Source organism: Rhamphochromis sp. 'chilingali', assembly GCF_963969265.1.
Source record: "Rhamphochromis sp. 'chilingali' genome assembly, chromosome: 16".
NCBI classification, from domain to species: Eukaryota; Metazoa; Chordata; class Actinopteri; order Cichliformes; family Cichlidae; genus Rhamphochromis; species Rhamphochromis sp. 'chilingali'.
Genome location: NC_137943.1, coordinates 33,439,406 through 33,464,604, shown reverse-complemented (window position 1 = coordinate 33,464,604; position 25,199 = coordinate 33,439,406). Strand labels below are relative to the sequence as shown.

Here is a 25,199-nt window from a genome sequence, read left to right as displayed (position 1 = left end):
AAATTAGAAGGAAAAACTGGTTTTGGTTTGGCAGACGTGCACAAATGTAACCTTTAGGAAGCAAAAACCACCTGATTAACCTGATTATTAGGCTGTTGTCCCTTTCAAAGTCGTCTCCGTGTGCACCTGTGCACTGCCTCCAGCGCTCCGACAGTCCTGCCCACACGTACGTGCACGTCTCAGCTAACGCACACAGCCGGGTCTAATCACGCTCACAGTGCTGTGACTCAGGAGAACTACACAGCAGGTAATGACTGAAGGAGCATTTCATTTCCTCTAAAAAATCCTTTCAAAAGGCGGCCAGTACTGAGGGGAACGACCCGCAACTCAAAGAAAACTCAAACCGTTCCAGAACGCCGTGTTAGCAATGTAAGCATGACTATGAGGAAAAGTGCACGTTATTTGCAGGCGTCGTACTCGTTCACGTGCTGCAAACAGACTGTTATAGTGTTCATGTGACGATGCAATCAAAAAAGAAGTGAGAACATGTCAGACGAACACAGCTAAGCCTAAAAACACTGGGTCGTGTTTTATCATGAGCCACATTCGCTCCAAATATCTCGACACACCTGAAGCCTGGTGCAGATCAGGTGAACCTGCGGCTGGGCTCAGGCAGCCACACTCACCTGGAGCCACATCTGGGCCAAAAATAATCAAACATCTGTTTGTTGAGGAGAACACTGTGGTGACGGCGGGTGATTGAGGCTTCAGGGCGTCTCAGCCACGGTGGTGAAATCACAGACGCAGCTTTAGCAGTGAGGACAGAACGTGACGGGACGCTGGCAGCAGAGCCGAGGGGACGAGCTCGACGGGAGATCAGCCAGAGATCAGCCAGGTGTTCTGGGTTTCTTTGACTTTTAGTGTCACGCCTAAGCTTTTCTAATGTGGTGTAAATGTCACCACACCAAGAACTTTTATCTAAATTCATATATTTAAATTAGAAAACTTGCATAACAGACTCACCTGATTGTGAGTTCAAAGATTTGTGCGAGCCGGTCGTGCAGCATGTTTGCCTGGAAGAAGTGAGCAGGAGTTTATTTGGGTGTTTTTTCTGATGCGCTGACAGTTTATTATTTTCTGATTTCTGGCTCTTTTTTTTTTTTTTTTAATAACCTTGGATTCGCAGTGGGCGGCGATCTCCTCGAACGGCGCTTTCTGGAACTTCTCCATCACCTGCCGCCTCTTCGCCCTCTCCTGCTCCTCCAAACCGGTGGTGTCTGAAAACAAACCGCAAACACAGAGCTGCTTTAATAACAGAGACTTAACTATGTGGTGGTTTGTGAGCGCTCTTTCTTCTCCGCGAGACGAGCTTCTCGTCCTTTTACGTTGCTGGTTAAAAAATATTTTTAATGGTGAAAATTTCACTGAAACGTCATAAAATCAGAGCTTTTGAAAACTTATTTTGAGGCTAAATCTGCAAACTTTAAGTGGTTTCATCAGATTTGCTGCTTTTTTCTGCTGGTCACTGAAATTAAAAGTTCATTTAGATCATTTTTATCAATAACTGAACACATTAGAGCCCAGAGGTGTTGGTGAAGATGGCTGCCTGGTGGACAAAGTAACCCAGAGTCAACATGAGGAACAGCAGGAAGTCACCGCGTTCTTACCGATGGCCTTCTTCAGGGTCTCAAACGTGATCTCCTCAGCCAGCTGCGACTGTGGACACAAAAACACAAACGTGACCTCATGTTTCCCTCCAGGACCACACGCTGCTTTAAAGAAGATTACTCAGACCTTTTCTGGAAGGCTGTTGGAAATGATGTCCACTTGGAGGGAGACGGTGTCCACGAAACTCGGCCTCCTGGACAGACGTTCTTCACCTTCAGGATGACAGATTCACACCACATAATGCTTTAAAAAGCCACAAACATTTCTAACTTTAGTGTCACGTAAAAGTAAAAGTTGTTTCTTTCCAGCAGAACGATTTCAGAATAATCAAACTGTGCTTACTGAAGCTGTCATATTACTGAAACCCAGGTAGCTCCTGTAATCTGCGCGTCCTTGACAACAGCGGTGACATCTCTGCTCCCGCACACCAAACTCCATCTTTTTTCTCCACTTCAATACAACGAGGAACAAATCCGCCTGATCCCGCGGGGATAAACTCGTCCCCGGGGGACAAACGCACCTCGAGCACTTGTGTATTCATCGCCAGCAGAGGGGAAAATAAGGACCACAGAAGGGCAGCTACTGTCTGAGCTGTGAGGTCATCTGATAAGGTCAGAAAGGTAGCGGATCAGCCGAGGCGTGAAAAGCGACAGAAAGCAGCTCTTTACAATCGCACGACGACCTCTGCTGTGAACTTTGCAGAGGCCTGACTCAGCAGCCGTCCTGCGGGCGTTAATGAGGAAAACGATCTGATCGCGGCTGATCCGCTGGAGCTTTAAGATTTTGTTCACACGGTGATGAAACACATAGAACTGAGCCGACGTGACAGGAAGCCACGGTCTCCAAAAACTTTGACCACCTGAGCCTGAATGCAGCCCGGTCCTGCCGGACTTCAAGAGATCAGATTCCCTCTTAAAGGCCTCATGCACTGATTTAAGGTCCCACTCACCACATTTACAGTCTGAATGAATTTAATCTTACTGAAGCGCAGCCGGAATTAAAGAGATGCTGTGATTCATGATCGAGGATCAACCTGCAAACTTGTGCAGCATCCGTCCCTCATTCTCTTCCATCCATCTGGTCCAGATCCTCCCCGAAGGTGTTCCCAAGCCAGCCAAGAGGCACAGTCTCTCAGGAGTCCTGTCCTGGGTCTGGCCTCGGGGCCTCCTCTCAGTTAGACATGCCTGAAACAGCTCACCTGGGAGGCGTCCTAGTCACATGCTTGAACCGCCTCCCTTCAATGTGGAGGCCAAGACCCCTCTGAATGATCGACCTCCATCTCTAAGACAAAGCCCATCCACCCACAGCTTCACCCTCAGCTGCAAACTGCTCCACCTGGCGATCCTGAGGCCACCAAACTGAGCAGGAAACCTTGCACAGCTTGGACGAAGCTGGTTCTGGTCCATAAAACCAGGCTGCCTGGTGGAGTCCAACAGGTCTGCACTGGTTTGTCCTTATTAGGAGTTTGAACCCACCCACTCTCCTCTCTGAGCTCTAACTGCTTCATGATGATTAACTTCTTCATGTCATTAATAACACCCTACATGAAAAGTTTGTTTTCTGTTAACACTGCAGACAGAAGCTCCACACATGTAAACAATCTAAGTGCACTACGGGTAAACTGCTCTACACAGACGTGGCAGCACGTGTACTCACCGCAACAGGTCCACGAGCAATGCAGGCAAAACATTTCACAGAGTTACCAAATCACATGGTGGGAAAATCTACAGCTACACAACATCGAGCTCTGAAACAACGAAGCACCTCAACGACGCATCTACAGCTGCTCAGCAGTTTAAAGGTCAGGGCGAGTTTCTCTGCAGGCGTCAAAATGCTGTCATGAATTCAAGGTTTGGTCTCTGCTCAGTGTGAAAAACACTTAAACTGTTCACACCACGGGTCTCAAACTCGCGGCCCGGGGGCCACACGGGCACACGTGTTTGTCTGCAGCTTGTGTTTGTTTGGTAGTTCAATGAAAGGCTTCAGTTAAGAGTGAGACATTTTAAAAAACAAACACAACACTACATTTTTGGAAATATTTGTGGGTGTTTTCTTGTTTGCTTGTTGTTTTTTGCACTGCATGAACAGTAAAGTGGTCACATGAGATGACGGTGCCAGCGGCGGCCCACAGCTCATTTGAGTTTGAGACCCTGATATTTGTTCTTCTACACGTTCAGCTGAGACGACAGCAGCAGCAGAGCGAGCAGAGCGAGAGCTCCTGCAGACTCTGATGCTTCACCGTCACAGCTCAAAACCCCGGGTCCTTTCATACTCGCAGTATTTAAAAATGTAAGGGTGTGCTATTATTATTATTAACTCAAAAAAAAAAAAGATCCTGCGGAAAAACTGTGAACTTCAGGGAAAATTTTAATGATAAAAAAAGAAGAAGAAATATTCTGAGATTTTACAAATTAGGGAAAAAACTAAAAAAAAAAATCTTTGAAATTAAAAAAAAAAGCTGACAAAAAATCTTCTAAAATAATTAAACAAATTAAAATAAATAAATAAAACAGTCTGAGACTAAAGAAAACTAAAGATCATGAAGAAAATCTCTGAAATTCTTTTCAAATTTAAATTTAACCCCCAACTTATAAAGATATTTCTTTTTCTTGTATGTTTTTTAAACACAAGTTCGAGGCTTCACTTTGTATGTCGGGTAAACTCGTCAGCGCGCAGACGCCGCTCGGCGCTGTGACATCACGTCAGCACCAGGTGCTGATCCGCGGCTCCTCGCGCCATGAAAGGACATTCTGTGCGAGCTGATCCCTCCGTCTCCTCCTGGGGGGCCTTTCAGACGCTGCTTTTATACCGATGCTGTTATCACTTGTGCTTCTGGGGTTGATAAGTAAATTGCGCCTTAATGAAATTGTCACCGTGCGGATCTAAAGCCACCTCACCCCGTCTGACCTCTTGCCCAGAGCAGCCGTTATCAAGCTTACTGTTGCCAACGCAGCATTTTGCTGCTTTACTTCGGCCTGTTTTCGAGCCGCTTTAGCGACACAGTAGAAATGTGTCCACACTGCTCCTCTCCACAGCAGCAGCCTCGCTCTCCTTCTCTGCCGAGTCCACCGGGTGAGTCAGCAGTGCAGAAGAAGCTAACAGGAGGAGACCTGCGAGAGTTTTCACTGGATCTGACTTTTGTACTAACAAAGTGATCCAATCCTGAGATTTTGAGAAGTGTGCGTGAAAGACGTGGATCTCGGGGTCCACAGCGAGTGTGGAGACCTGCTTACACTGACAGCTCAACTCGGAGACTTCAAGGTCAGAAAGAAGCCGTCAAACACTGAAAGCGGTGTGCAATCAAAAACTGGGGTTTGCATTGATTACACTGAACTTTTTTGATTGCTGATTGCAAGTAATTTTGGTGTTTGGAGACAGCAACAGTTCTTGTGAAAGAGCCTTTTCAGTTATAGACTGATGGCAGACTTTGTCTTACTGTAGTTTTATCGTCGTCTTCATGCACCACCGAGTGCTCGCAGACCTGGTCCCCATGGTCGGAGTCGCCATTTCAAAGGCCAAAGACCAATAAGATCAAAGAAGACAGATGAGTGGGAAACGTGGGACGATCATAGAAGATGAACTTCTGAGAATCGGACCGATTCAAAGGAAGAACTTCATTGTTGCGCCTCCTCGTCTGAAGCGTGACGAGTTTCCATTCACCCAACTTTGCAAAGTGAAGCCTTTGGTTTTGCACAAATAATGTGTCAGCTGATCTAAACCCAGCTACACCAGGTGACAACACATCTCTACACGCCTGCACAGGGTTGCCTTGGTTACCTCTGGACGTCTGCTTGCACCTGTGGAGGATTTTTCCTACTGTGTAAAGAACTGAAGGGACATGAAAGCATGACAGAGGGAAGAAAACAAAAGCTTGTTAGACAATTATCAGTTTTCTCCTCCCGCTCGTTCTATCTACACGAGGTCAAAGGAAGAGCACGTGAAGTACGAACTATTCCTGAGCCTTTTTTGGACGTGGGCAGACTTCAAGGTTGAAGTCAAGCAACATTTTGAAGAAGTGCTTTTAAAGAAAGTTGTGTGTGTGAACTCCTGCAGAGGTTCACGTTGTTCTGAGCTGAAACAAACCTTTAAATTACGGAGACGGCGACAGCCGTCGGACTAATAAAGCTGATCGCACACAGAGTTGGTGAAACTTTATTTTCTCTTCACTGAACACTCCTTAAGCTCTTAATCCGACAAAGCTTCAAACAGTTCTGAGGGCACGGTGAGTATGAAAAGCAGGGAAATAAAACATACAGTGATCTCAAACATGCAGTGATTCAGCCTCTACTCAAAAAACCTGCTCTTGATCCTGATATTATTGCGAATTACAGACCTATTTCCAAACTGCCTTTTATCTCAAAGATTCTTGAAAAGGTAGTTTACAAGCAATTAATGTCCTTCCTAGAAGAACACGGTATTTTAGAAGTTTTCCAATCTGGTTTTAAAGCTTTACATAGTACTGAATCTGCCCTTTTAAGAGTTTTTAATGATGTGTTTTTGGCAAATGACTCAGGTGACTGTGTTATTATTGTGCTGTTAGATTTAACTGCTGCTTTTGATACAGTGGATCATAATATTTTAATTTCCCGTTTAGAGCAGTTGGTGGGTATGCGGAGTACCGCACTGCAGTGGCTCAGATCCTATTTGGCAGAGCGAACTTTCTCTGTGAAACTAGGGGAGTTTGTATCCTCTACTGCTTCTCTTCAATGTGGGGTTCCACAGGGTTCAGTTTTAGGCCCGCTTCTTTTCTCTCTATATCTCCTACCCCTTGGGTCTATTTTCAGGAAACATGGGATTTCTTTCCACTGCTACGCCGATGACTCCCAGATTTATTTCCCACTTAAAAAGATAAATGGCTTCTCAGTAGACCCGCTGCTCAGATGCCTTGATGAAATAAGGACTTGGATGGCTTTGAACTTTTTACATTTTAATGAACAGAAAACAGAAGTGATGGTTTTTGGTGGCGCTTCTGAGGCCACTATTATAGATCTTGGTTCACTGGCACAGTATGTTAAACCAGTCATCACTAATCTGGGAGTTAAAATAGAGGCAAATCTTAAACTTGAAAGCCAGGTCAGAGCTGTTGTCAGATCTAGCTTTTTTCATTTGAGGGAATTAGCCAAAATAAAGCCTATCTTATCGAAACAGCATTTTGAGACAGTAATCCATGCCTTTGTTACCTCTAGGCTGGATTATTGTAACGCACTTTATTTTGGGGTTAGTGATGCGTCCATTAGGCGCCTGCAGGTTGTGCAAAATGCTGCAGCACGTCTTTTAACTGGAACAAAAAAGTTTGAGCACATTACCCCTATTTTAATTTCACTCCACTGGCTACCTGTACATTTTAGGATTGTTTTTAAAATTCTCTTATTTGCTTTTAAATCTCTTAATGGCCTGGCCCCCCCCCTACCTCTCGGAGCTACTACAACCATATACACCTGCCCGTTCCCTTAGGTCCGCCAATCAGCAGCTCCTTAAGGTACCAAAAACTAAGTATAAATTTAAAGGTGATCGTGCTTTTGCTGTAGCTGCTCCAAAGTTGTGGAATGATCTGCCCTTGCATGTTAGGCCTCTTCTCTCTCTGAATTTAAAAGTCTTCTTAAAACATATTTATTCGCTGAAGCCTTTGGCATTGATTAGAGGGGTTGACTCAATTTGTTTTAACATGTTTCAATTTTTTGTATCTATTTATTTTATCGTATCTCATTTTAATTTTCTTTACGTATGCTATTAACATGTACAGCACTTTGTGAAACTCTGGTTTTATGTTAAAGTGCTTTAGAAATAAAGTTGGTATGGTATGGTATACAGCACACAGCGCAGCAGCAGACAGCGAGCGCCTTAAATCCTTTAATCTGACTTTTTACAACCTTTTCAACTCTTGACTTTCCTTCTAACTTGTTACTTGTATCACTTTTATCATATTTCCTCTTTAAGAGATAACAGCATAATGTGACCATCGTCTAATTCGGTGGATTTTTACAGCTACACTTTTCCATCAAAAGGAAATATTTTAGATGCTCCGAGAATCAGTTCAGGCACATTTTCTCAGAAAGCGTCTCTGGTATCTGAGAAACCATGAAATAGGACAAAAGGCTGCTCAACAGGTATGAGATTAAAAAGGTATGAATCAACCAATGAGGGAAGAAAAAAAAAAGTTATCAGAGCAGCAGTTTTCTTAGATAAGAAGAAATAGAAACATGAAGTTCCCCGTCCTAACGGAGGCTGGACTGTCGTACCTGTGACCTGAGGAACGTAGGGGATGGAGAGGCGCTCGGCGTTGTACCCCGGCCCGGCCAAACACTCGGCCATGTCGGCCGTCTGGAAGTACAGCTGGCTGTCCTCTTTGTCCAAAGATTCAGGAAGCCTGGAAGAAAAGACGCAAGACACAAAAATAAACTTCCTGAGGAAAAACCTCAGAAGAAAGCGTGTTTTTAGTCAACGCACAGCACGGCTTTACTTCTCAGAGCGACGCTGCAAAAAGGTCACATTTGTTCTCATCTGTAATTCAACTCTGTACAAGTTCATATCGGGGTCCCTGCACACGCATCTCACAGCTGGCTGCACAGAGACAAACTCGGTTTGTCCCAGTCGGAGCACAAATCGCTTAAATGAAAAGCAGCTGGTAGCGTCGAGGTGACTGCTGTTGTGATTTGGTGCTGTATAAATAAAACTGAACTGAAGCGAGTAGCTGTTTGTCAGTCTTACATCTGTCGATGCAAAGACATGCTGCTGTTGTTCTAATAATATTTTTTTATGAGTTATTGATCCCAGAAGTTGAATATGTGAATTTATCTGCAACCTTGAAAAGTGAAGCAGCACGGTTCCTTCACTCCTGAGTTTGTTTCTCGTAAACTTTCAAACTTTTTAAGCTTCAGCTGCCACACTCATTACTGCTCTGTTTATTAGAAAATAATGAGGCTTCACAGCCTTTTTCTAACCCGAGCCATTGGATTATTTCTCATGAAACAAATTCAGGCTGTAATCTGCACTTACGGACACTTGTCTCTGAAGATGTGCTCTGGGAGGAGGTAAGGAGCATCCATGTTCCTCAACTCAATAACCTGCACAGAGAACAGCTGATTATATGATGTTACACTATTTACAAATAAGAAAGACGTAAACAAGAAGAAACAGCTAACAGGCAGAAAACGGCGGTGCATCATCAGCATACTGAATAAATCATATTTTTGTATTTTCTGCAACAAATGGCAGTAAAAACAAAAAGTGGGAATGAGAGGCAGCTGCTCTGATCCTCAGTAAGGTCAGGGAGGAGTCACCTTGCTGACGTGCTGGCAGAAGGGCGGGTTGGCAATCATCTGACTCAGGAAGTTGAGGTACGCGGCCACCAACGCCATGATGCCGCAGCGGATAAACATGGGCAGGTTCTCTTCGTTGTTAAGAGCCATTTCCTGCACAAACCAGTTGCAAAAACTGTGTTAGCGAGGACAAACCAGCAGCTCGGCTTCCGTTTCTGGTCGTGGAAGCATCAGAACTCCCCGCATACACTCGGTACACCCTCACAGGAGTTGAGGTTTACTTCCCCTTTAATCTGTGTGCAGGGTTATAGCATGCAGCAGCGTTTCTCTAAGGTCACACGAACACGTATCTTCTATTTTCACACACCGTCAGTAAAAAGGTTGTTGTCAAGGTAACGACCCTGAGGTGACACAGCAAACAAGGCAGACTAAATACACTGTGCCACATGTCTGTGACGCACTGAGTGCGACTTTGTTTTAGCTTCAACCAAATCTACCAAAGAATATTACAGTAATAATGCCAATAAAAAGCAAAATACTATCTAAGTGGAGAAGCTGGAAACAAATATCTGGCTTCACTCGAGCTAAGAGGACCAGCGCAGATGTGTGGTTGCTTTGGTTCAGTATACTCATAAACTATTTTACATCAGATTCTCTGAAAATTGACACAAGACCGGGTTAAGTGCTCGATCTTGAAACTCAAGATGTGACGATCAGATTTGACTGAAGCCGCAGTCGTTGGCTTGAAACCATAAACTCAAAGTGTTTACAGAGGTCAGGCTGGAGGAACGTTTTACCATCGATGTCTAGAAGACTGGAGTCTTTTTCCAACCGCCAGTATCGCCCCCCAGTGGCCTTTAAATTAAACGCAAACACTTTAGCACTAAAATTGTCTGGCGAGTGATTGCAGGAGCTGGTCATGAGTGTAGAATGGTTACAGACTGGTATAGGATGCTGCACTGGAAACCTTGGGACTGGTTTGGTTACTAGCAGATTGCAGTGGTGGCCAGTAAATTGCATGAAAAATGCCGACTTGTCTGTAAACACTCGCCAACTTTTCTCAAGGCGACTGTGAAACAGACACGTGACAGAAACCAGACTGAAGGGAAACGTGACAGAAATGCATCCCCATGAATTTGTGCTATGAAGCACTTCCTGTCTGAAACTGCATGAGAAAGAAACTAAACAGTCTTTTTTTAATACTTCTATGTCTCAAACGTTCCCTGAATTAAACGAAGGTAAACACAGCACTCAGAGTGTGTGTGCGTGCACAAACATCATGTCTACAGTGCTGTGACATTTGGAAACGATAAGATCTCAGCGTGATGCACAAACAAACTGAAGCTGCACGTGTGTGTGTGCATGTGCGTGTCTTTTATGTGTGTTGGTGCGAGCGTGCACATTTCCTTCGCACCTCTCTTGCACTTCCAGGAGGTTTTATTGGAGCTGCGTGGGTTCTCACGGTCTAATGACATAAAGGCAAATGACAGCACAGCTACTCATCAGCCACTTAAATATGACACCTGACACCAAAAATATAGCATAATCACATCGAGGGTGCTTTAGACTGAAGCACCATAATGTGGAGCGTGAAGAGCTGGTTAAACACGAGGTTAAACACAAACCCTCCAAACAGGGATGTAACTGAGGATGTTTACTCCACACCTCGGCACTGACAGCACCACAGCTTCAACAGACGACTTGATCTCCTCGCCGATAAAACGTTTCCACTATCACCTGATACCGGTGACCTGGAAACACTGCACACTCATGACTCGTCTAATTTTACGGTATTCAAGTTATAATAAGCTACGTTTTTACATTATATCTGAGTGAATGTTTGGGGACTGTGTCACTCTGTTACTGCCTTCTACGAACACACACCATCACTGCAGGCATCTTAACTCATTTCAGTGGTCACCAGAACATAAAGTACATGTCATCAGTCAGATCTGATCTTAAAAACTCTGACCACCATATCTCTGCTGTCACGTGGTGCTTTGGGTGTCTGTGGTGATGCAGAGACGGTAAAAATAAATGAAAAGTGTTAAACAAACATTATTTAGATTAAAATTCCCATCTGACACGCTTTGACACATCCTTATGACAAATCAGATGTTCAGATGCACTTTTTTAAAACTTATTTTAGCCTCAGCTCGTTGGCTGCAAGCCACTTTGCAACCTCTCTGTCCTGTTCTGATCTCTGCACAGAGACACAGACGTCCTGAATATAAAGTGCTACAGATGGAAAAAACCTTCTGACTATATGTAATCTCTGATCTGAGAAATATCACAGATCTTCACATCTGTGTGGAGAGAGGTGAGATACAGCCACAGTCATGGAAGCTGTTAATGAGGAATCGAGCTCAGTGAGGCTGCGACACGAGATCAGAACAAATCAGAAACAGAAGAAAATCCCTCACCTTTCTCCTGAGTGTGTTGAAATCGAGAGTTTACAGATGGGTGCAGACTATTTTTAGATTTCAGATACTTAACTCTGGGAATTATGGATGTAAAGTTTAATTGAAACTGTAAATGTGACAGAAAGAGCCAGAAAATCTACTTATGATGAGATTATTCTGACTGAGCTTCCAAACACAACCAAACAGAGGAAACTGCTTTTTGTCTTCGCTTTGACTAAAAACAGAAACTTCAGATGTGAATTCATCGGTTTTACCTGCAGTGCGATGGCGAGTCGAATGAGGTCGATGACCACTTCCTCATTGGCCAGCTCGATGGTCAGAATGGCGAGGGTGGTGAAGAGCAGCTCAAAGTTTTTGTGGACGTTATCTTCCTCTTTGCAGCCCAGATAGATGTGACGGTAGAGCTGCTGGCCGTGCTTCAGGGACGACGCAGAACCAGAAGCAAAGACAGAAACAAAGAGGAGGACAGAAATATGAGAGCTGTTTAAAAAAAGTACCTTTAACATGTTTAACATAAGGAAACAGCGGAGGTGTCGGGGACTATTTTCAGTGGCGGATTAAACGATATGTGGGGAGGTTTAGTGGCAGTGTGGGGTAAATGTAAACTGCAGCATGTGGGTTCACTTTAATGATGGTCCATGTTCTCCAGTGCAGACTCACTGATGTGGATGACAACAGAGTCACATGACTCAGGCTGCGTCACCCACACAGTCAGCAGGAGACGCTGACTCTGGACCATCAGGTAAATTGAGTTTAGTACTCCTCCCCCTTTGTGAGTGTGGACGCTTCATCTCTTTGCTCTCTAAATGCTTTTCTTCTTTTATTGATTTTTACCGATTTTTATGCTGATTTTTTCCCTTTTTTCCGTATGAGCTTACCTGCGATAGCTTCTGGACACTTATAGATCATTAGGACTAAAGTGTTCTTAACAGAAACAGCAACATTTTTATAGTTACCTTATCCTCAGCGCTCCGTGTGTCTGTGGCCTAGACACAGCTGAAGCCTGATTACAGTGTCTAGGCACCGAGCAGCCTCAATAGCCTAGAAAGGTGCTAACCGCTAGGCTAACTAGCAACAAGATGCCTTCCCTCTCCACAGATGACTACCACAGCCTCCTGCAGACGATTGCAGCACTGGAGACAAAAATTCATCGCTTAGAAGTAAACGTGGAGGTAAATGGACTGTGTGGAAATGAAACAACCTTGCCTTTGACTCAAAACAATGGCGATGAGCAAGCTAGCACACAGCTAAGGAGCACAGATAACATGACCAAGAAAGTAGACTTTGTGCACTATTATAAATCTTCAAGCGATAATCCCCCCTTGGACTGTCTTGGTGCAAAACCAAGACATAAATCATGTCTCCTGGAAGAGGGAGGACGTATCACAGGCAGGGCACAGCGAACTGAAATCTCTGAAACCGACTGGCCTTCACTTCCTACGAGACAGAGAAGCTCTTCTACCCCTGTACACGAGAGGAAACAGGACTGGACAACCGTAAATAGGAAGGTTAACAACAAACCTTCAAAACAACTGAATGTGAAACTGCAGAACAGATTTGCTCCACTATCAAAGGACCCTGGATCTATATCGGACAACCATCCATCTAAAAGTAGCGAAGTAAGGCCTGAAAATCCACGGGGAAAGCTAAAGGCTAGGCCTGAAACGCTGATTGTGGGTGACTCTGCCGTAAAGGATGTACAAAGCATGTGCGGTAAGAACACTAAAGTCCTCTGCTTTCCTAACGATATGGTCAACATCCTGAAGGAGAGAATTCTTCAAATTGCAGATGAATATCCAACTGTGACAAACATTGTCCTGCATACAGGGTCAAACGATGTAACGATGCCACAGACTGCTCCCAAACACGAGGGGACAAGTAATGCCTCTAAAACACTTAAGTTGGCTTTATTAAACGTTAGATCTTTAGCTGGGAAAACATTTTTAATTAATGATTTAATCACTGAGCACAGCCTTGATTTTATGTTTTTAACTGAAACTTGGTTGGACCAAAGTAACAGTGGAGCTGTTCTCATCGAGACGACCCCTAACTACAGTTTTATCAGTGAGGCCAGGGTGAGCAGGAGAGGAGGAGGGGTTGCTGTCTTATTTAATGAATCATTTCAATGTAAGCAGCTATCTCCTGGAAGTTTTCAGTCTTTTGAATATGTGGCTTTACAGCTGAAGGCCCCATCCAAAGTTGTGTTTCTTAATGTTTACAGGCCTCCCAAATACTGCACAGACTATTTTAATGACCTCAGTGAACTGCTGTCTGTGATCTGTGTTGATTTTGACTGTGTAATTATTGCTGGGGATTCTAACATCCATGTGGACAACCCTCAGGACAAAGGGACTAAAGACCTGAGTAACACTCTGGGCAACTTTGGGCTGACTCAGCATGTAACAGAGGCCACACATAATAGAGGACACACTCTTGACCTACTGATCTCCAAGAGCCTGAGCATTTCAAACATTACTGTGTCTGATGTGGGCTTATCTGATCATTACTGTGTTTTCTTTGAAAGTAAAATCTCAGCCCACACAAATATATCAACAGCAGTGATCACAAAACGGTGTATAACTGAACACAGTAGTGCAATTTTTAACCAGGTCTTCCCATTAACACCTGACCTGTCCAAAGGTTCAGTCAATGAGCTCGTCAATAGCTTCAATGCTAACATGTTAAATGTAATGGACACTATTGCCCCCATTAAGGTGAAGGTTATCTCTGGAAGGAAAAAGTCTCCATGGAGAAACTCCACACTAGTGAAAAATGAAAAAAGAGAGTGTAGGAAAGCTGAGCGCAGATGGAGAAAAACAAACCTCCAGGTTCATTATGACATCTATAAAGAGAAACTTCACAATTATAATTTACAACTGAGGAGTGCAAGAAGGTCCTACTTCTCTGACATCATCACTAAAAACAGCCATAATGCTCGGGTCTTATTTTCTACAGTTGACAGGCTAACAAACCCTCCTGTGTCAGTGGCAGCTGAACTTCATTCGACCATGGCCTGCAATGACTTTGCCAAATTCTTCACTGAAAAAATCCAAAAAATTAGACAAGCAGTTGGTACATCAACAGCAGATCCAGGATATGTACTGTGTCCACCAAAAAACTGTTTAAACACCATGAAACAGTTTCACCCGATTAACAGCAAAGACCTGGAGGACATCTTAGGTCAACTGAACTCCTCCTCCTGCTGTTTAGATGTCCTGCCAACAAGTTTTTTCAAAAAGGTCTCAAAGACTTTAGAGTCAGACCTGTTACAGATTGTCAACTTTTCTTTATTATCAGGTGTGTTTCCAGAACCACTAAAAACTGCTGTAATCAAACCTATACTGAAAAAGGACAATCTTGACAAGACACAAATGAAAAACTACAGGCCGATCTCAAATCTCCCATTTTTAAGTAAGATCATTGAAAAAGCAGTTTCTCAACAGCTCAATTACTTCTTAAAACAGAATAACTGCTACGATGCCTTCCAGTCAGGTTTTAGACAGAACCACAGCACTGAAACCGCTCTGACCAAAGTGTTTAATGACATATGTCTGAACACAGACAGTGGAAAAATGTCAGTCTTAGTTTTACTGGATCTCAGTGCAGCATTTGATACAGTTGACCACAACATATTACTCAAATGACTGGAGAACTGGGCAGGTCTTTCAGGAACTGTACTAAACTGGTTCAAGACATACTTAGAAAACAGGAAATACTTTGTATCAATAGGTAACTTCACATCCGAGCAGACAAGTATCACATGTGGAGTTCCCCAAGGTTCCATCTTGGGACCCCCTCTGTTTAACATTTACATGCTCCCACTGGCACAGATTATAAAGAACAACAAAATAAACTACCACAGCTATGCAGATGACACACAAATATATATCACAATGTCACCAGGAGACCGAGGCCCTGTACAGGCTCTTGGTAAATGCATTGAGGAAATTAATGACTGGTTGTGCCACAATTTTCTCCAACTAAACAAAAACAAAACTGAAGTAATAGTCTTTGGCGCCAAAGAAAAACGATTACAGGTCACCAGAGAACTTCAATCTATACATCTAAAAACCACAAACCAGGCGAGAAATTTGGGTGTAGTGATGGATGCAGACCTAAACTTAGAAAAACACATTAAGACAATAACAAAGTCAGCTTACTATCACCTCAAGAATATTTCAAGGATAAAAGATCTGATGTCTCAACAGGACCTGGAAAAACTAGTCCATGCATTCATCTTTAGTAGGCTTGATTACTGTAACAGCATCTTTACAGGTCTACCTAAAAAATCAGTCAGACAACTACAGCTCATTCAGAACTCTGCTGCTCGAGTCCTCACTAAGACCAAAAAAGTGGACCACATCAGTCCAGCTCTGAGGTCTTTACACTGGCTGCCTGTCCATCAGAGGATAGACTTTAAAGTTCTGATGCTGGTCTATAAAGCTCTGAATGGTTTAGGACCAAAATACATCAGTGACCTCCTGACCCAGTATGAACCTTCCAGATCCCTCAGGTCATCTGGATCCGGTCTTTTATCAGTTCCCAGAGTCAGAACCAGACACGGAGAAGCTGCATTCAGCTTTTATGCTCCTTATATCTGGAACAAACTCCCAGAAAGCCTCAGATCAGCTGAAACACTCAGTTTATTTAAATCCAGGTTGAAGACTCACCTGTTCTCAGCTGCATTTGAATAAAGCACCAAATCCACACTTTTAAGCTTAAATTTCAAAACTTACACTAACTACTGATCTTATCTATTTCTGATTTTATCGGTTTTGATTTTATATACTGTTTTGTTTGTTTGTTTGTTTGTTTGTTTGTTTGTTTGTTTGTTTGTTTGTTTGTTTGTTTGTTTGTTAAGTGGGATTAGAGCTCTGGGTAGCTCCCCAGCTGGGTCTAGACTGGGTCTAGAGAGTATTTTAAATTCGGGGAATTTAAAATAGAAAGTAGCTCGTCCACAGAAGGACTGGTAGCTCCCCTTACGATAAGGGTTCAGATCGCGCGAACAGGTGTGAAATGTGTGTGTTTAGTTAGTTAGTTTGTTTGCTTGTTTTAATCAATTTTAAATCATGCTTTTTATTTGTTTTTGTTTCTAATGTCTCTGTAAAGCACTTTGAATCACCTTGTTGTTGAATTGTGCTATACAAATAAATTTGCCTTGCCTTGCCTAATAACAGACGGCAAGCTGAGGACGGCGGGGGGATAGTAACTATATTACAGGAGTTTGAGATTAGGGCGACCGTGGCTCAGGGGGTTGGGAAGCGTATCTGTAACCGGAAGGTCGCCGGTTCGATCCCGGGGCTTTCTGTCCTGGTCGTTGTGTCCCTGGGCAAGACACTTTACCCTACTTGCCTACTGGTGTTGGCCAGAGGGGCCGATGGCGCGATATGGCAGCCTCGCTTCTGTCAGTCTGCCCCAGGGCAGCTGTGGCTACAACCGTAGCTGCCTCCACCAGTGTGTGAATGTGAGAGTGAATGAATAGTGGCATTGTAAAGCGCTTTGGGTGCCTTGAAAAGCGCTATATAAATCCAATCCATTATTATTATTATTAATTCTGCTGTTATTGCTTAGCTTCAAATTTAATTTCTTTAAAGTAAAAAATATCAACATTTCCTCTTTTCCAGCTGTAAAGATTCATTTTTATCTTCTGCGATATTAACCTGACATTTTTTATCAGATGGATACAGACATTTACAGACCTTGGGCTCTAAAAATGCATGACGGCGATTTTTAAGGACATTTTTTGACATTTTTGACAATAAGCAGAACTTAATGGCTCTCTCAGTAAAAAAAAAAACAACCAGCGGATTAAAGTCTTAATTAATCGCCCTGTTCTGAACATCTATCACAGCAGCTCCACTGCGGATGAATCAAAAAGTTATTGTCCCTGAAAACGCAAATGAAATGATTAATCCCATTAAAATCTGGATAAAAATATCCCACCGCTGCTGGAGTGGGATTTATGAAACACATAAAAGCAGAGCCCGGCTGCCTGCATTCGTTATAAGCTCGACAGCTGAAGACAAAAACTTTTATTTACAGCTAATTAATTACAGTTAGACACGTTAATGACCTTAGACACCGGCCTACAGAGGAGGTCGTTCCCCCGACCTCTGGTTACGGCTCAGGTGTGATTCGCAGGTGAAAGAGTGAAATCGCAGGGCTTCATTTTGGAAATGCCGCGTGCTGATGATGACCGAGGCTTCCCGCCCAGGTCAATGAGCTCCAAAGACCTCGCTTGTAAAAACACCTGCATTCGGATCATCTCCAGCTCCATGTTTTCACTACGGCTCAGCTGGAGCAGCTTTCCAAGATTCCCGGTTCAAAATAATCTGTCTGAAATAACCTGCTTTAGCTCCTCCCCCTACCTTCTGATTGGCATTGCAAATATTTGGCCAGCAGACGAATGAGGCAGCTGCGCCCCTGTATTATTCTTATTCACAGAATGACCACCAGTATATCAGGTGACTCCTCAAACATGTAGCAGACACATCGCTCCACACGGTGCTGTCGGCTTTTCTTGTTTGACATTGTTAACATGTACAAAAGAAAAACAACGATTTTTTTTCATGTTTATAATTTGCAAATTTGGTTCTTTTCATAAACTTCTATAAAAACCTGCCTTCTTTTTAAAAACCGGACTCTCTGCCCCCTGCTGGCCACAAGAAAGAATGCAGATTTAAGTCAGTTGTATAATCACAGGCTGTATCTATACAGCCATCTACCAGGTCATCTACCAACTGGGAGGTTGGTGGTTAAATCCCCGGCATGCTGAAGTATCCTCGGGCAAGACACTGAATCCCAAACTTCCTCTCATGGATGCACTGGAGTGTGAGGGTGTGAAAAAGTCCTTGCGTTTGTGTGTGTGTGTGTGTGTGTGTGTGTGTGTGTGTGTGTGTGAGTGAATGGGAGAATGAGACTTGTAGTAAGAAAGCACTGAGTGCTAAAATCGGCTAAAATTATGCAGCATCAGATCCCCTTTAAAAGTTGCATTTTGTTTCAATCATTCTGTGTTTCTCAACTGTTCTGTGTGTCACATTTCCCCCCCAAGAGATGATTAAGGTTAAATGAGGTCAGCAGTAAAAGACTGAGAATCTAAAGGAGTATTTCTTTAGAAAAGAGAAACTGTGACCTCAGCGCGATTATGATACCTTCTTCATGAATGCGACGTCTTGCTTGGAAATCTTCTCTCTCTTAATCTTCAGTGCGGAGACATTAGGAATGATTCTGTAACAGAGCCGGACACGAGAGCGTCGTTAAACCTGGCGCCAGCACCGCAGGGCTCGTGTAAGTACGGTGAGCGATGCGCTACCTGATGCCGCGCAGCTTGGCGCGGTTGTCGTGGCGGTCGAGGATGTTGTGCAGGATCTCGAACACCAGCTGCCTCAGCTCGCTGTCCTCCATCAGAGAGATGGAGAAGAGCGGGTCCAGGAAGGGAGGAGGCAGAGCCGCCGCCATGGACTTAGACTTGAAGCCGGAGGTGACCTGAGGAAGAGGAGACAAGGTGAGATTCATGGCGGCGTGCAGCAATTACCCCAGAGGGAGAAACGGCTGATCGGCAGAGCTTAAAGGTTACGTTCACAAGCTTGTGAGCGTGTGCCAGTGTTGATTTTTCCCACCGTTTGTGACTCTGACGTGATCATTTTCGATCAGCGTGAACAGCCGAAGACAAATCTGATCGTTATCACAATCACGCTCCGCGTCGGCACGCCTCACTCTGCTGCGTGAGAGCGCGTCGAGGCACAAAATGACAAACACTACACTGTTTTTAGCAAAAAATGTATCCTGTCAGAGACGCATGCAGACGCCACACTGATCACTGTAACGGGTGATGTGGCCCATGTGATCAGCCAGAGCAGGGCCTCGCAATACATGCACATCAGAGATGCATACGCAGTAGAAACCGTCACAACTCGCTGAATTTTTAACATTCGAACCGTTTGGTTTGTTAGCAGCAGCTGCAAATGAGAAGCTTTAGTGTAACTTTGCTGAGTCCTGGCTGTGATGATCACTCAGCTTCAGAGATGCTGAAATCTGTAACGAAGCAGACTCGCCTACTTCAAACAAGGTGGGAGAGTGAACCGAGCATGTCAGCTGGTCCAGACTCTCACTCGGTGTTTGTACATGTGCACTGTGGTCTAATTTACCAGCGCAGTTATTAAATGGCTTTAATTGAATAAGTCGGCCCTGTGATGGACTGGCAACCTCTCCGAGCTGCGTCCTGATCTTCGTCCTGGGTGAGTCCCTGCTTTCACCCCGACTACGAACCCTGAAAACATCTGGGTTTTCTCCCAGCAGGCTGCAAAATCACACACACACACACACCTCATAATGCTCAGCCCCATCTGCTGTCGCATGGCATTATAAAAACTTCAACCTTTCACCCCTCCTCCAGCTGCTCTGAGAAGCAGGTGGCGGCGCGACGAGGGGAGAAGAGGACAGACATCCGTAATGAAGCGGCGAGAGAGCGGGCACGAGGGTGTGTGTGTGTGTGTGTGCCACCTGTGCCTCCTCGTCTCGGGGAGATGAGGGTCTCTCACTGAAGCAGATAATGAAGGAGAAGGAAGCGACTTCACGCAGACTTCGAGTGTTAAACAGCCAGAGCTCCAACATGGCCGATAATAAACACACAAATACGACTTTCATGTAACTGGAGACGCGTCATTAGGACGGAGAAACGCGTCTTTGATGCTTTTACATTTAGAGAACATGACTCATTGTGAGGACGTCCAGAGTTTTCGTCCGTGGGTATTTCAGGTAGGACTGTGCACTATTTTAGTTTTCCTTATTGAAGCTCAGGTTTTGTATGCCGGTGTCTTTGTTCCTGTCTCATGAACGGAGGGAACAAACCGAGGACTCACCATGATGAGGGAGCTGAGCAGCATGGTCTGGATCCGCTTGGTGCCCTGATGCCTGCGTTACACAAAAGATAAAGAAACCCCGTCAGGACCGACCGCAAACTCACAGTGTCCAGTACAGCAGACCGGAGGGCAGTCAGTCCCCACAGGCTGCCATGTTACATGTTTACAGCAACTGCATGACAAATAAGAAAGCTGTGAGGTTCAGAACACCCGAGAAGTGAAATGAACACATTTTATCTGCTACTTCGTATTTATTAGTGTCACTGTCAACACACGATTGGTTCAGACCAGCAAACGTTTATAGAAATGAGAACACTTGCTGAGGATCAGTTAATCAAGTGTATTTGATAAGTGGCTCTGAGGTACTACTCACTGTCTGAAATCACAGAGGCAGTGAGAATGCACTCAGTGTTTTTAAATAGACTTCATGGAGTGAAAACCTGACGATGCTAGCTTTAGCTGACAGCTTCAACATGCAGTCCAGATGTGCTCACCTCTGCCTATAAAATAGCAAACAGCCAAAACACAAAACCTGAAGCTTCAAAATGAATGTGCACTGACATCCAGACAGTCTGTGGTTCTCTTCACAGTCTGAAGACTCCACGAGGAAGAAGAGTAAAGGTGCTGTAAGCAGCAGCAGGACATCTTCAGTGTTGACTTTTATAGTGAAACGCTGTCAGACCTCCTTGTTAGCATCAACAAGCTGCAGAGAGAAATTACCCAAAAAGGAACAGAGAGAGCGAGCGTCTGTGAGGAGGAGGAGGGCGTTCGTCTGATTTGGGATTATCTGCCCTTGCACTCTCGCCTGAGGGATTAGCTTGTTTTTCTTTCTTTATTCTGGCTGCAGGGACGGGTGCACCGCGGGGTGTCCAGGAGGTGAAGTGAGGACAGATTAGGAGAAAGATTTGATGAAGAGAGAAAAAAATTGCAAGCGTCTTCTTTAGAAACTGCTTCCAGTGTTACACGTTACAGCGCTGAGCTAAAAAATCAGCACAGCTTTAACTCCATGAAACCAGAATATAAAGGTTCAGCCCAAACCTCACAGCTACTGAAGGACCACAAACAGAGGCAAAGTACTGAGAGGCGATGTTTTGACCCAATGACTGCCCTTTGGTCTCTGAGGATAAAATATATTACAAAAATGATTTTAAAAGCACGAAACGTATCATCAAATCATATCGTTTCATTGACACAAGCATGGAGTTCAGGACAGTTTAAATGTGCCGTGACAGTAAAATCCACTCATCGTCACCATCATCATCATCATCCAGCTGCAGAGAAGTCTCCTGACAGTACAGTCCTGTGAGCACAGCTTCATTTGTGACGAGCGACCAGCCGAATCGGCGTCTTAGCTGCACGCAGCGTTAGCGGCGGCGTTTCAGAGCTGTGAGCTGACTGGCTGCAGCTCTACGAGGGAACCTCCGGGTCTCTGGATAATGAATGTGTGACTCACCCAATCTTGACTGTGTCCAAGGCGTGGCAGGGCGTCCCGTAGACTGGCACTTTGCCCATGATGAACATCATGACTTCAGCTCGCTGGTAGTCTGGCAGATTTCCACCGAAGAAGCCTGGCGGCGACGCCACAAGAGAAAAAGATGAGTCAGAACTCAGTGAATGAAAAAAACGTTGACATTCAAGGTTATTTTTACTAACACATGCAGGCACATGTTCATTAAGACAAACACACTCTGGAGTAATAGAGGAGCTCGTACCGATGGTCTGGATGATGGCGTTCTGGACGATCCGCTCCTCGCTCTCTTTACCGCGGACGGACGAAACGCTGGAGGCGGAGTTCCTCCTCGAGCTGTCGCCCAGCTCAAAGTCCACGCTCATCCTCAGGTGTTTGAGCAGAGTGTTGAACACCTCCAGCACGGTGGGCCCTGCCATCACACCCGCAGGTTAAATGAACATCACAGGAAACATTAGCCTGACATTTTCGTAAACAGGAAGAGTCGGGTTTCCATCTTTTGTTCGTATCGGGCCTTTTAACTATGATTTCGTAGGAGCTTTGCATAGGAAAAGCCACAAAAAGGTGAAGAGAGAAGGATTATTTAATCCTAAAACAGGGCCTGTTTCGTTGCACCTGGTGTGGCTAAAAGTGTTCATTTATTTTGAAGGCCAGTGGCAGATGTTGTAGAAACATCTGTATAAACAGCCTGGGTCGAGCTCTTTAATGAGTCGTTTAAACATGTATTAGTCAGCTGCCACTAAGTGAAATTTGGGGTTTTGCTGACACTGCTTGTGTGGTCCACGAGTGGCTGAGAGCTCAGTAGCTTCACAAACACACAGACTGGTCAGAATCTCACAGTAAATAAAATTCTGTGGTTTTCACACAAATTTCAGGTTTCAGATTTACGTGGTTTGTTTCCCTTCGTTGGATAAATCCCACACTCCACCTGAGCCGTCACATTTTTGTAGAAAGCTGTTGAAACCTCCAACATGTGAACAGTCACCATCAGTTTCAAACAGCCTTAAATGGAAACATATCGACACTCCTGCCTCAGATTGATCTGTCGAGGAGACACACGTGTAACATGTGCTCTGATAGTTTCCTCCTGCTTGTTTCTACCCAGCTGGTCTCTGAACTGGCTGTTTGCTCCAACATGCTTAGCTCTGGCCCCGCTAAGCTAACATAATGCAGCCGACGTGGTATTTAACCAATAATCAAGGGAAATATACAGTTTGACTGCTTCGTTAAAAATAAGGCAAAACATTTTTACTAAAACTTTAACTTTTATTTTAATGGGTTCATGGATAAACTCAGGAAGAATTTTAAATACTTTTCCATCAGGCAGATGCTGCCATGTTACCAATAGACCAATTAAAACATAAATAATTCGGAGAGCTTCCAGGCTGCTGTGATAAGGAGAAGAAAACATATTTGCTTTAAACACTTAAAATTATCTAGTGAGCTATTTTTGGTGGAGCTGAACCTGCAGATATCCGACATAAACTGCAGTAAAATAAACACGAACAGGCTCTGCTTTGCAGTCCTAATTCACTCTGTCACAGAAAGCAACACCACAGATTATTACAAGCCAGCGCTGAACGGGCAGCTCCAGGCACAGCTCGGACTTCGCTCGTTTAAAGAAGACAGAAAACAAACTTTTAAAAAAAACGGAGACAGGAAAATGAAAAACAACAAATGGAGACGGTAATATAAAGCTACATTAAATTTTAGCAAATATTATGAATATGAAAAGCGACATTACAGAGGTGCCAAAATCCTGAAGTTCCTCTGGTGGCCACTTGAGGCCGCCTCCAAAAGTGAGTCAACCTCAAACTATAAAAGATGGACTTCGAAGGTTAACGCGTCAACCAGCGTGCAGCCCGTTTCTGCTGCTCCTGCTTCTTTACTTTTTACTTATTACTTTTTTCGTTTACTCAGTACTTTAGAGTGTTCGCTTGTTTTAATAGCTTTCTTTTACATAAATTCCTTTGGGATTATTAAAGTATTCTGACTTAAAAGTGAAGCCAATGCACAAGTGCCTTAAACTTGCACTTTTATAAATGACCAGTAGAGGGAGATAACTGGTTACAAAAAGACTTCCGGTCCTATAAACATGTAGCAGTACAGATAATATATTTGGCGATATATAATAATCTAATATTCCAACAGACGTCTTTTCTTCTTTCAGACATGAAGCAAACTGTCGAGGGTTGTTATTTAATCGATTAAGCTCAGCTCGTTGTTGTTTACGGCGTTCCAAACAGAGAAACTGCAGAGTGCCCTCTAGTGGACTACTATGCAATGTCAGCACTTATAACATGGTTGAAGGATGTTTCTCCATGTCTTCTTTACCTTTTTGTTATTGGCTGCCATAAATGCCAATACAGTAGATCAGCCAATAGCTAACACTGGCTGATATTATGGGTGTGCCAGTACACGGGTCAGGCTGCAATGCTTTGTTTCAGAAAGGAGGATTATCTGAGGAGTGCCCGTCTGTCATCACATCCAGCTTCATGGTGATGGTGGAAACGCTCATCTTGATTTAAAATGGGACTTCACAAACCAGTGGATGACATCACAGTAGCTACATCCATCTTTGTAAATCTCACAGATCAGGATTCTTTGAAGGGTTATTTTTTACTTTCTCTAGCAGTCTGGGAGCAAACAATTATCTACAACAACACATTCTGAATTACCTTTAGTAATACTTACTCTAATCTACTGACACAGACTGACTCACAGCATCACACGACGGTGCTATTCTACATACCACCAACACTGAGCTACACAACCACGGCGTGATCTCTGCGCGTCTGCAGCTTCCCCGTTTACTCAGCTCACACTTCGGACACTCTGTGGATTTGTTCAAATGTCACATGACACTGAGTGACCAGAAAGAAATATATAGAATAGTTACAGAGGGCACACTGTGAAGAAACCTGTAATAAAGATTGCTGCTCAAGCCTACCCTGCAGAACCTCTACAGCATCAGGGAAATCAACCTACTGGTATTACTGGGACGTAGCTGCTCACCATGTTAACTGGGAGACGTTGCCTATGTAAAGGCTGACAGTATGACTGTCTGTTATTTAGTGCTGCTTGCACCTAAATCTCAGAGACAAACACCACAAAATGCTGCAGAAGTTGACGATAAAGCTGACCCTTCCAGTTACTGCAGTGTTATTGCATTACATCAGATTATAACATGATCTGGTTCTGATCAGTCTGTGTACGTTAAAGTTGAACTGAAAGTATCTGGTGGTGTATTCCTGCTCATCATCATCATCATCTAAGAGCTCTAAGAGCATCTGCTGGTAAAAGATAAAAGGAAGAATAAAGGGGAAAGAAACTCAAGAGAAGAGAGGTTCAAATAAATCTATTTTTTTCTCAAAACTTGAGACGTGAAAGCTGTGATTACCCAGAATGCTCGTTAACGCCGGGCGTGTGCCGAGGGGGGAAGTCTGCAGAAGCTGCTCTACTCAGTTTAAATCCAAGCACAGGGTCATACCGTACCGAGCCACAGATTAGGAGGAATCGTGCATTCGCTTTCAAAGGTGAACACGTCACTTCTTTTGGAGCCTTGGATCATTCCTATCCA

General features: G+C 44.0%; 1 protein-coding gene across 1 annotated transcript in view; it reads right to left on the bottom strand.

Moving 5' to 3' along the window:
- The window catches only part of efr3a (EFR3 homolog A), a 112,885-nt gene that overhangs the window by 6,031 nt on the left and 81,655 nt on the right, over nucleotides 1-25,199 (bottom strand). The window contains exons 11-23 of the mRNA XM_080861815.1: nucleotides 21,864-22,031; nucleotides 21,605-21,719; nucleotides 20,152-20,203; nucleotides 18,603-18,775; nucleotides 18,442-18,517; nucleotides 11,545-11,706; nucleotides 8,889-9,020; nucleotides 8,605-8,672; nucleotides 7,848-7,975; nucleotides 1,735-1,820; nucleotides 1,608-1,656; nucleotides 1,114-1,217; nucleotides 964-1,013 (exon numbers count right to left, since the gene is read on the bottom strand). Of these exons, the coding sequence (XP_080717941.1) occupies nucleotides 964-1,013; nucleotides 1,114-1,217; nucleotides 1,608-1,656; nucleotides 1,735-1,820; nucleotides 7,848-7,975; nucleotides 8,605-8,672; nucleotides 8,889-9,020; nucleotides 11,545-11,706; nucleotides 18,442-18,517; nucleotides 18,603-18,775; nucleotides 20,152-20,203; nucleotides 21,605-21,719; nucleotides 21,864-22,031 (1,363 nt within the window). The remainder of the gene's footprint in view (nucleotides 1-963; nucleotides 1,014-1,113; nucleotides 1,218-1,607; nucleotides 1,657-1,734; nucleotides 1,821-7,847; nucleotides 7,976-8,604; nucleotides 8,673-8,888; nucleotides 9,021-11,544; nucleotides 11,707-18,441; nucleotides 18,518-18,602; nucleotides 18,776-20,151; nucleotides 20,204-21,604; nucleotides 21,720-21,863; nucleotides 22,032-25,199) is intronic.